We start from the raw sequence: 11,402 nt of genomic DNA, 5'->3' as shown, positions 1-11,402 counted from the left end.
AAACTGATTTCGGTTTATGTTGAATTTGTTACTATTTTTCTTAGTTCTCTTAACTTCTAAACAAGGTAAAAGTCTAATATCTTTATTATCTTGAAAACATATAAAAAGAATGATAATTTTTTTTATTTAAGCATTATTAGATATTTAGAATGATGAAGAAAATATATTATTCTTTTATTTATTTATTTATTTTTAAAAAAGAAATTAGTTGATGACATAATTCTGAAAATCGAATCGGACCGGCCGATTCAATCGAGTTAATCGAGATCCGATCACTAAGCCAGTTCGAATAGGTTTAGAAACCGACCGACAAAAAATCGATTACAGAACTGGTTCATATGTGATTAACCGGTAAATCGATAGAATTGTCCGATTTTTTAAAAGGTTTTCGGTTCGAAAATAAACCCTCCAAAACGACGCCGTTTTGTCCCTAACAAAAAAAAGAAAAGGAGGAGAAACGGCTAAACGCAAAACCGAAGTAGTGAACCTAGAAGCCATCTTAGCTTCTTCTTCACAAAGCCACAAACTCATCTCCTCTCCTCTCTTCTCTGAGAACCATAGAAGCCACCACAGCACCAATCGCGCAGCCACCGCAGCGACGGGTTTGACCACCGCAGCCCCCACCTCGTCGTTGTCATCGCCGAGCTCGCCTTCTATCTGTTCGCCGGTGTCGCGTCCTCTGTCATCGCCGTTGCTCGCCTTCCACCTCGCCGCCGGTAAGTAATACTTTGTTCGCAGTTTCGTACTTCACAGCCATCTCCTCGGCGTCTGCTTGCTGGTTTAGGGTTTAGCAATTGATTTCTGATAATACTTGTTATTTGTTTCAAATTGATTTGCTGATTAGCTGGATTTTCTGAGGTTATTGTTTGCTGGTTTAGTAACTTTTGCTGAGGTTATAGATTTATTTGTTATTTCTGATTTTCTGTTCATGATGTTTTTTGCTGAGGTTATTATTTGCTGGTTTAGTAATTGTTTGATGAGGTTATTAATTTTTTTGTTATTCTATTCATGATTTTGTTGCTGAGGTTATTGTTTGCTGAGGTTATTTTGTTGCTGAGGTTATTGTTTGCCACTGCTCACCTCTGTTCCACTGCTCACCGCGAACGTCTCTCCATCGTCACCTCTGTTCCACTGCTCCAGGGCATTTTCTGCACCAATCCTTTTTGTTCTTCCTCCAAGAGCGTGGGTTAGCCGGATAATTGTTCTTATTTCAAAGGAGTTCTTTTAACTTTCACAACAGCGTATTCTTGCACAAAAGAGCGTAGGGACCTTGCTTTCACCTCTGTGGAACGCTTGAGCAGTCGAGCTTCTTCCCTTTGTTCTCCAGGTTCTCTCTTTTTCTGCTAAGTTTCTTGATGAGGCTGTGGGCATCTTCAAGGCTAGAAATTATGGAATTAGCGCTCTCTAGTTGCTTGTTGAGGATCATTGTATTTTGATTGACTTCATTTAGTGATTTTTTTCAGCTTAACTGTTCTTTTCAATTTGAATTAATTCTTTTAAAATAATTCTATTAATTTTTTGGTACTTATTAATTTTGTTGATTTTTAATTGTTCATTTAATTGTCTAATTGTATGGATTCTGACTTCTGAATTTGTTTTCTGAATTTCTGTTTTGAACTTTTGGTGCTGCATGTATTGTTGGCTTCTTGATGTAATTAGAAATTATCTGTAAATCTGTTCAACAATCAATATTTAGTCATTGGCTGTAACAGTATTTAATTTCTGTAAATTTGTGTTTGTAAATTGTAGTTGTTACTAATTAGAAATTTTTATTTTTGAAGATAGAACAACTAGATAGTGATCAAGCATTACATATATTAATTTTTAATAATTTCATTTAATATTTATTTAACCAGTTGAATCCCGGTTAAACCCTGGTCGGACCATTGAACCAGTGAACCAGTTGCCTTACCGGTTCATTGACTGGTCCGGTTCTCGCAACCTTGGTTGATGGTGCCACAAATCTCTATATCATTTCTTTTACTTGAAGTACACAATGCACAAATCCAAAAAATGCAATGATAAAACTTTCTTTCTACCAATAAGCTATCTGGATTGATGTTGATTAGGTGGTGGCTTGACTAGATGGTGACCCATTGTATCTGTGATTGCAAAAGTCTTATGCTTTGCCATACTCAGCTCCCCATGAAGCTCTCAACATTTCAATCAACTTCACTTTGTGCTAATCCCTCAATTGCCACCTCCAACTACAACTCCTCCTACTCCATCAAAACACCCACCACCAAGTTTGCTCCAAAGGCTTCTACTTTGTGCTTAAAATTTTCCAGAAACAACCATTCAACTCTACGATATCATGACAGAAGACTCTCGAATAGACCCACTTCCATCACGGTGTGTATTTCTTTTCCCCTTCATATGCCGATTTTGCTTCCTCTATCTGCATGCTACCTTGTTTGTTTTAGTCTGGGATATTCAATTTTTGCTATTGTTGGTAATTAATCAGTGGCAAATGGAGAATCACCTGGGAAATTTGCATGTACTAAAATATCATGAGCTTTGTTTCCTTTAATTTGTTTAACTCCATGGTGTTCATGATATTCTATCACTTTGGTTGTATTGAAATCAGTGGCTGGGATTGATTTTACAATACCAACCCAATTATATTTATATATGGGTAGGAAGGAGCAAATATTGGCCATATAATATAACTATGCACAATGATGAGTTATTTATAGGTCATATGGTTACCTAAAATAGTCATGCAATGCTTTAATTTTGACCATTTATGTAAGATCCAATTATCAAAATTAACTTCTAGAACCATCACAATTAATAGCTCCTTATAGAATTTAGTGAATGTGCAAGTTGAACCTGTTATTTTCATTGAATCAGTGTAACTAGGACTGGAAAGTTTGCTTTATTGACTCCTGTATACCACATATAGATAAAGACATGGACAATATGATGTTTTGTTAACTAAATATATAAAATTTTAGCCTTGTTCACGACTGATAACACAAAGGTTAGCATGAAAAATTTATTTTTCGGCACTAACTGCAGGTGTGCAACCTATGAATATGCTCATAGCTAATTCAGTTTGTTAGTACTCACATTTTTGCATTGGTTTTAATATATGATATTTTAGTCTGATTCATCAGTTTAAGGTGAAATACCTTATGCTAGGCTTGTACCCATGTTGGAGCTGCTGGATCAGATCGTCCATTTGCAGACAAAGTTTCAGAATTCAAAGATGCATGTTGGAGATTTTTAAGGCCACATACTATACGCGGCACATCACTAGGTTCTTTGTGAGTAACTTTACCATATGCCTGCAATAAGCAATGCAGTTATTTTTCTCTCAGAAAGTTTACTGTACTGAATGCCGGTTACTCATTCTGTTTACAGTGCTTTGGTGGCAAGAGCATTGATTGAAAACTCAAATCTGATAAAGTGGTCCCTTCTGTTCAAAGCATTCTCTGGTCTTTTTGCCCTGATTTGTGGGAATGGTTATATAGTTGGAATCAATCAAATCTATGACATTAGCATTGACAAGTATGATGTAATCATTTATAAAATTCTCTGTGAAACTGACTTCCTCTGCCTTTTCCCATAGCTTGCTTGCTAAGTTCCTATATATTTGAATTTGTGTCTTATGTAACTGTCATTTTCGCATTCTTTTCCCTGGATCTGAAGCTGTTTCTGTTGTTGGTTAAAGCCCAATCTAAGTAAATGTATATTGGGCCATTTATCTAAGTAGCTTTATATTCATTTTCAGGGTAAACAAACCTTATTTACCTATAGCTGCTGGAGATCTTTCAGTCCAATCTGCATGGCTATTAGTTGCATTTTTTGCTGCTGCTGGCTTGTTGATTGTTGGATTGAACTTTGGGCCCTTTATATTTTCACTTTACACGCTTGGCCTTTTTCTCGGCACCATCTATTCTGTTCCTCCATTAAGAATGAAACGTTTTCCTATTGCAGCATTTCTTATTATTGCCACGGTATGGTTTACCTTCCTATTCTCCCTATCTAGGCTGAGCTAACAGTAGTTGAAGTTCAACTAAATAGTTACTTCATATGATTACTTTCAAGATTCTTTTGAGCAACTCAATGGTTATTTGAATTTGAAGCATCTATTATGGTTGAGCATTGACAGAAGAGGCTTGTGCAGGTCCGAGGTTTTCTACTTAACTTTGGCGTGTACTATGCCACTAGAGCTGCCCTTGGACTTGCATTTGAGTGGAGGTTTGTGTTTTTCTGTTGCTTCATATTTGTAGTTGGTTAAGGTAAAGAACCAGGTTCATGGGAATATGTTGTGCCAACAATACCTCCACGAAGTCGATCCTAAATATTAATTTGTCTAATTCTATGATTACATGACTTGGCCAGTGAACTTTGCTTGAAAAGTAGGACTATGCTTCCCTGTATAATCGAATCAATCTTATAATTTTATAAAACATTATGTTCTCATCCAATATTGTTTACCTTACTTATTTGAGAACACATCTGTTTTTGTGTCTTTACCTGCAGCTCACCTGTGGTTTTCATCACTACATTTGTAACATTGTTTGCATTGGTAATTGCTATAACGAAAGATCTTCCAGATGTTGAGGGGGATCGCAAGTAAGTCACATAGTGCTAAGCTTATTTATCCGAGTTGCCGATACGGAGAACTTGTATTTCATTATATCTGCATTTATATATTGTACATGCACAAAGGTTGACCCGCTTCTTGCACTGGGCTATTATCTTATTCTATTCTAATAAGGACTTTCTTGTAATGACTAACTTCAGGTATCAGATATCAACCTTTGCGACAAAACTTGGTGTACGGAACATTGCTTTCCTTGGTTGTGGAATCTTGCTAATGAACTATATTGGTTCAATATTGGCAGCAATTTATATGCCACAGGTTAATATAAACATCCTTGGTCTGCCACACTAATGAAATTTTTTATTCATCTTACATGACTGTACATAAGTCCCAGTTGTATGTTACAGGCTTTCAGGCAATGGTTACTGATACCAGCTCATATGATTTTTGCATCCTGCTTGATTTTCCAGGTTTGCTTCTTGAATTAATAACTATTATGATTTTCATTTTATTTTATTTGTGTATGTTTGTCTTGCATTTGCTTTGTCTCCTACTTTGATCCAATCACTCTGAACAGAATGTACTTTGCTAATTATATTTCAGGCATGGGTATTAGAAAAAGCAAATTATACCAAGGTAACATACTGCCCCTTCTGTGTGAAAATAATGTAGTTACTCTTTCCATGTTTTTAACATATTTATTATTTTATGGGTAAAGTATACTTTCAAAAAGTTTTAAAAATACTCCTAACGTTTAATTTGATTTAGTTTTGCCCTTAATGTTTAAAATAAATTTAAATTTTATTCCCCATGTTAATTTATTAACAGTCACCTATTAGTCAAAATTCACTTTTCCGATTATACCCCTGGACCACATCATTATCAACATCAACATTTATCTCATCAACTTCTCTCATAACCTCAGCAGTCTATAGCAGTATGTCACCCTACCTCCATCTCTTACAACGCCAAATCACCTTACCTCTACATCATGAATATTATTAGCATCCTCTCATCATCATTGTCACCTTTCCTTCACCCAACTACCATCGCAGCCACCAGCACCACTCCCCCACCATATACTGTTGCTCGCTGAATTCATCTTTCTCCAAATCACCCACCATATACCACCACTACCTGAGCTCACCTTTCCTTTCTCTTTCTTTCTCTCTCTAAACTCTTCCCCCTCTCAATGAGTTCATCTTTCTCTACTGACCCAGCTCACAATCTCAGTGATGCTTTTCAACAGCGATTCACAAAGACTCCAACTTTAGTCAATGAGTTTACTAATCTCTATGCTATGGTACCAATTCCAACTTGATTTTCTGAATTCTGAAAAAAAAAAGGGGAATTTTGTGTTGCTGTTGTTGTTTGGAGGGGTGGTGGTGGTTGATAAGAGGGGGTATTTGATTTTGGTATTGATAGTTTTTGGAGAAGAGTCGCAGTGTTGGATGTAGAAGAAGAGTGGTTTTATGAAGGTGGTGGGTTACAAGAGGGGAAAGTAAAGGAAGAATAGGCGAGGTGAAGGGTGTTGGCGGTCTTGGATGTAGAAAAAGAGTGTTTTTTATGACGGTGGTGGGTTACAAGAGGGAGGGGAAAAGAAGAATAGGTGAGGTTAAGGGTGATGAGTCGTTGTTGGTGATGGGGTGGGGAGGGAGGGAGGGGTTAGTGGCAGTAGTGTACAGGAGAGAATGAGAAAAAGATGAATAGGTGGGGTGGAGGTGATGATTATGATAAATGATGGTATGCTTATGGAGGTTGTAGGAGATGGAAGTGGGGTGTTGTAGATTGCTGGAGATATGAGAGAAGATGAGATATGTTGATGATGATGTGGTCAAGGGGTATAATTGGAAAAGTGAATTTTGACTAGCGATTGACTATTACGAAATTAACGTCAGGGATAAAATTGAAACTTATTTTAAACAATGGGGACCAAATTGAATTAAATTAAATATTAGGAATATTTTTAAAACTTTTCAAGGACTTGGGGATAAAAAAAATATACTTTACCTTTATTTTATTTTCAATACCTACAAAAATGAATGTGGCAGAAATTTGATAAAAGACTCAAGTTGGATGCCAATTTTTTTCTTTGTAGCATTAGTTTATAGTCAATTCAGCTATCAGTTGCCCAAACCTTAGATTTGCAAAATATCTTGAACATCAACTATCGAGCACACCTCTCCTCTTTTCGTCAGACTTGGGACTGGGAATTTCTTTGGTGAAGAGTAGAATTGGGTGAAGAATGAAATATATTTTTTATGGGTTTTTTCTTTACTTTAAAAGAAAAGGTAATCTTCACTCTTCAAAAAAATTTAACTCTTCATCGTAGCATTACCCTTTGGGACTGACGGTGTGAACCTGCTACAATGCTTAACACCAGCCGAGTTTCACAAACTTCGTATAACTAGTCAAATTTTTTTTTTAATTTCTTGTTCCATGTCAGTTTTGGGTCATGATTGGTTAAAATTTCAAGTTTGGGCACCAAGAAAAGAGGTCAATTTTGCTTTTTTACAGCAACTTAATTTCATTGTATTTTCGATCAGGATGAGATTAGGTCTTTAAAAAAGTACTTATTTTGCTTGTTTGGTAGTTCAACTTTGTGTGTGGAGGGCAAGTCAAGTAATAGTTAAATGCTCTCTGTGACACTCCATATAACCGATCTTATCACTAGGATGTATTAAAATTGGTGGTTACATTTGTATAAAGCTTTAGTGACCCAGTTTTCTGTCATTGGTCTAAACTTCTCTGTCAATTGCCTCAACATGCAGGAAGCAATTTCAGGGTTCTATCGATTTATATGGAATCTATTTTATGCTGAGTACGCCATATTTCCTTTCATCTAGCTGATACCACGCTTCAGTTTTCTTTGAAGAGATGCACACGTTGAGAGTCATTGATCTTCATGGCCAAGCCAAATCAACTGGTCATTTTGTTGTAATTAGTATTGTTGTATATAAAGTATGACGGCGTTTTTCTTGTAATAATAGATATAATGTAGAGTGATGGTGGAAAATAAAGAGATTATCCTCATTATATTCCTAAAACGAAAATATATTAAAAGTGATATTATCCTCTTTTAGATATTGGAAAATTAGCACAAGCAACATGTCAAGTTCATCTGAAATAATTTCTACTTCCAGTGATGAAAGTGAAAAGGATGTTTGAAATATTTTCATACCTCTTACTACAAAAGCTACTATATTGTCGGTGAGGTATGATGGCGTTGACCATGGTTATCATGGGTCAAGTGCATCAATGTATGTCATACAATCACTATAAAGCGATACAAGATTTGATTAATCTTTTTAACTCCAATTAAAAATCATGTTTGCCATAACCATGTGTTGGTGTTATCATACAAAATTTTTCTAACAATGAAGATGTTTTGAAGACTTACTAGAAAATAGAATGAAATAAAACTGTAAACAGAATCTTAGCCTTAAGTTTTCTCCGCTTCTCCCTCGCGGCCTCATCCCCTCATTTCTTTTGAGTTCTCTGTGTGTCTTTTCATTTTCCTTCCCTTCTCGGTGACTTACTCAATCACTCTTCTGTTGTCTTCTCACATTTTCATCACTCACTCATTACTTAGCCGCCTCAAGGTCCTGTTCTACACTTCTTCGCATTCAAGAGTTATTGAACAATTCAATATAATCCTCCAATTGAATTACGCTTCTCGTTGCTTCTGATTTGCTTAATTGCTTAATTGTTGCTTGATTGATGTTGTTTCTTCTGATTTGACTGTCATGCTGATATTGCTTATTCACTTAATGCTGCTTCTGATTTGCATACGTTTCTTAATTATTGAAGACGATTTGTATTATGATTCATGGCTTTGAGCCAAGGTTACTGGTAGCATTCTCTAAAATAGTTATGAATTGAACGCCGCATCTATAACAGTTAAATTGTAAAAGTTTCGTTTTTTAATTTTTTTTTCTTTTAACCCCATTGTGTTGAAACCCCCTACCCCTAGTGTATCCCCTTCTCTTGTTCAAGGCTTACCATAGTTACCGCATTCACACTGAACGATCTATCAAGGTGCAGGCATCTTAACCAAAGCAAGGAATAGATCATTCAATGTTGAATTCCTGTACTAATATAGTTATATAAAGAAACGCATTTCATGTACTAATATATGTATAAAAGAAAGGATGGATGTTGTTGCTCTTTTAACTTTGCTTGGATTAATCTTTTATCATTCAAATCAAACTCAATTGTTTTATAAACATATTTTAAAGCATATTCTGAAGTAAGTTTCTTAAGAAAATTATCCAGGGAGTGGTTAAGCCTTGGACAAGAAAAGGGGATACAAGAAGGGATTCAACACAATGGAGTTAAAATGAAAAGAAAATCAGAAAATAGGAGAACTTTTATAACTTTAGGGAAAAAAAAGCATAGGTTGAATTCATAATTGTTTTAGAGAGGGTCATCGGTAGCCTTCCTTTAGAGATGGCTACCAAATCTAAAGCCATGTTTCATTATTTGTTATGAAAATATTTCTACTTATTTTCTCCCTGTTTGTAATTTAATGGTTGAATAATTACTATTTAGGTACCTTACACTCAAACTTTGAGATTTATCAAAATTACACACCTTTTTTGACCTACATAAACAGCCATTAAAAATATTTTGTTAAAAGTCTTTTCTAATCCAAAAATCTCTTTATGCATAGAAAATAGATACAAACCGAGAACAATTACAAAAATACTTTTTCTTTTAATATTGTTATGAAGGGTATTTTTGTTATTTCAGTTGAATAAAACAAAACAAAAGAAAATAAAAAAATCATTAAAACATAGGTGACAATCACATGTATAAGAATTTGTTAGTTACACTACGTCACTACGTCAAGGGGCCTATGTGTAATATGTGTAATTGGCATAATACAGGGGATGGTGAGTGTATATTGATCAAATAAGAGGTGGTCCTTTTGTGAAAATTTTTTAAAAACTTCCACAATCTATTTAGTAGAGGTTTTATATTGAATTTTTGTGGCATTTTTTAATCACCTTTGTGACAGTTTAAAATCCTCACAAATTGATTTTTTAATTTAACAAAAATTAACTATTTTGTGAGAGTTTCAAACCTCCACAAATTCTGTAATTTTTTATTCTTAATTTCAAACCATTCATTAATCTCATCTCATTTACATATTCTCAAATTAAAAATTTATTTTTTAGTATCAAAATTTAAAAATAATTAGAGAAAGACAAATAGTTAGAACAAAATAAAAGCTTTTATTTATTCTTTGAGAACAACTACTAACTTCTTGTCCATAAAACATAGCAATGACATGGCCAATAATGTCTTACTCCAATATCAAAATACTGAAACAATAACCATCATATGCAACATATGATTCGAAATTCAAACAACATAAAATGCAATACAAGACAAAAAGAAAAATAACTAAAGCAAATTCATGTGAGCAGACATTAATGAACTAATAACATTAATGAATGAAAATAACACATGGAGCAATCTTGTTGGCCATTTGAAAGACTGCTTGCTTTGACATATTTTTCTCCTTCACCAAACCACTGCAACAAACAAAAATGACATCACCGTGCCTAAGCACAAAAAAAGGAACATGAAAGTTTCAATTTGTAAAACTTCTAATACCTTCGAAGTAATGCCGGACATTGAAATGTTGATAAAAAAAGGCAAGCCTATCTTTCAGAATATTCAACACCTTTAGCAGCTTCTTGCATGTAGATATTCCATGTCTTGCTTCCTTCATAGGGTTCTTGAATCCAACCCTGTATTTGGCACAACTCTTCTTGGTTCTTATTTGATTCCCTTCCTATTGAACATTTCAAACATTAATTATTGGTAAGAATCTTCAAGCATTATGCAGAATACAATCTTCAATTATTGAACCAGATCTAGATATTTGCTTTTGCATCCTGCTATTAGTTTTTCAATGAAACCAAAATTTCTAGTCCACACTCTCAAAAATCCAAATCAAGTGAATGGCATAGCTATTTTGAAACTGATGATTTTGAGACAAATTTTTTTGCTGGTACCTCAAGGAAATTGAGAGTAGAATGAGCATCATCCATGTCTTCCAAGAAGTAATCAGCCAAGTGAAATTGATGAGATGAGGCTAAAACTCTTCTTTATGCCGATCTGAAACATAAAAAACATTTAACATTAAGCTGTACATGAATTGAAGGAACTATTATAGTACTCAATTAAAAAAGAAGAAAATGCTAACTATGATCCTAATTGGAAAGTACCTTTAACATCAAAGAATGCTTGTTGATTGTGCTTGTGCTTCCACCAAAGAACAAGGCCGATAACCAAGAACTATGAGGCAGAGACATCCATTATTGATGTCAATATGAAAACAATGACACAATTTCACAATTAATTCAAAAAAAAAAAAAATGAAACTCTTGAGAGATCTTATTCTTACTTTTAGTGCTATTTAAGTTCATGGACATTGACTCATGCCACGACAGTTTGGTTCTTTTCTAGTTGCACAAACAAGGGTATTTCCAACAATGCTGAAAAAGCATTAACAGGAAAAATAAGAACATTCTCTTGTGTTAGTATTGAATTTTTGGTTTCTTGAAGCCTATTAGAAACAAATGGACCATATAATCATGGAAAAGAGATTTATTACTTGAACGATTTAGCTAAAATTCTTAGTATAGGGCCACTGATATTGTTGTAGGACAAGTAATTGAAATTTCAGAGAAACCTCTAGAAAGAGGAAAGGGAAGGCAATTGCTTCCACCTCCGAGTCATGGGAGATGAAGAGATTCATCACAAAAGTCCATCAAGACCACTTCTATGAAGTTGTGGCAAAGAAAAAGGTGATCCCCGAGGTCCCTTTTATACT

At 34.7% G+C, this 11,402-nt stretch overlaps 1 protein-coding gene and 1 long non-coding RNA gene across 9 annotated transcripts; one reads left to right on the top strand and one right to left on the bottom strand.

The window, feature by feature from the left end:
• Nucleotides 1-467: 467 nt before the first annotated feature.
• On the top strand, nucleotides 468-7,641 carry LOC107488364 (homogentisate solanesyltransferase, chloroplastic). Of its 8 annotated transcripts, none has more exons than XM_052261967.1 (12): nucleotides 468-716; nucleotides 1,141-1,327; nucleotides 2,070-2,352; nucleotides 3,145-3,269; nucleotides 3,367-3,513; nucleotides 3,737-3,962; nucleotides 4,133-4,206; nucleotides 4,492-4,584; nucleotides 4,756-4,873; nucleotides 4,963-5,025; nucleotides 5,159-5,191; nucleotides 7,327-7,641. In XM_052261967.1, exons 3-12 carry the CDS (start codon nucleotides 2,086-2,088, stop codon nucleotides 7,399-7,401), a joined length of 1,221 nt encoding a protein of 406 aa, XP_052117927.1. In that variant the 5' UTR covers nucleotides 468-716; nucleotides 1,141-1,327; nucleotides 2,070-2,085; the 3' UTR covers nucleotides 7,402-7,641. The 8 variants fall into 8 exon arrangements, with proteins under 8 accessions (XP_052117927.1, XP_015964584.1, XP_020997979.1 ...); XM_016109098.3 differs by having other exon boundaries at nucleotides 1,059-1,327; XM_021142320.2 differs by having other exon boundaries at nucleotides 1,026-1,327.
• A 2,342-nt stretch (nucleotides 7,642-9,983) lies between these two features.
• On the bottom strand, nucleotides 9,984-10,668 carry LOC127747471 (uncharacterized). Its single transcript, XR_008009314.1, has 3 exons — nucleotides 10,582-10,668; nucleotides 10,178-10,358; nucleotides 9,984-10,095 (listed from the first exon to the last, which is right to left on the bottom strand). It is a non-coding gene; the product is annotated as an uncharacterized LOC127747471 (long non-coding RNA).
• Between the last annotated feature and the right edge of the window lie 734 nt (nucleotides 10,669-11,402).

This window comes from Arachis duranensis, chromosome 5 (genome assembly GCF_000817695.3).
Source record: "Arachis duranensis cultivar V14167 chromosome 5, aradu.V14167.gnm2.J7QH, whole genome shotgun sequence".
NCBI lineage: Eukaryota > Viridiplantae > Streptophyta > Magnoliopsida > Fabales > Fabaceae > Arachis > Arachis duranensis.
This window is presented reverse-complemented; position numbering and strand designations above follow the sequence as displayed.

Bases quoted from the DNA above. Each gene is read 5' to 3' on its own strand.
- LOC107488364 (XM_016109099.3), top strand. From the start codon at position 2,086: ATGGTGACCCATTGTATCTGTGATTGCAAAAGTCTTATGCTTTGCCAT. The intron at 2,353-3,144 runs GTGTGTATTTCT...ACCTTATGCTAG, and splicing joins ATAGACCCACTTCCATCACG to GCTTGTACCCATGTTGGAGC. The intron at 5,026-5,158 runs GTTTGCTTCTTG...ATTATATTTCAG, and splicing joins CATCCTGCTTGATTTTCCAG to GCATGGGTATTAGAAAAAGC.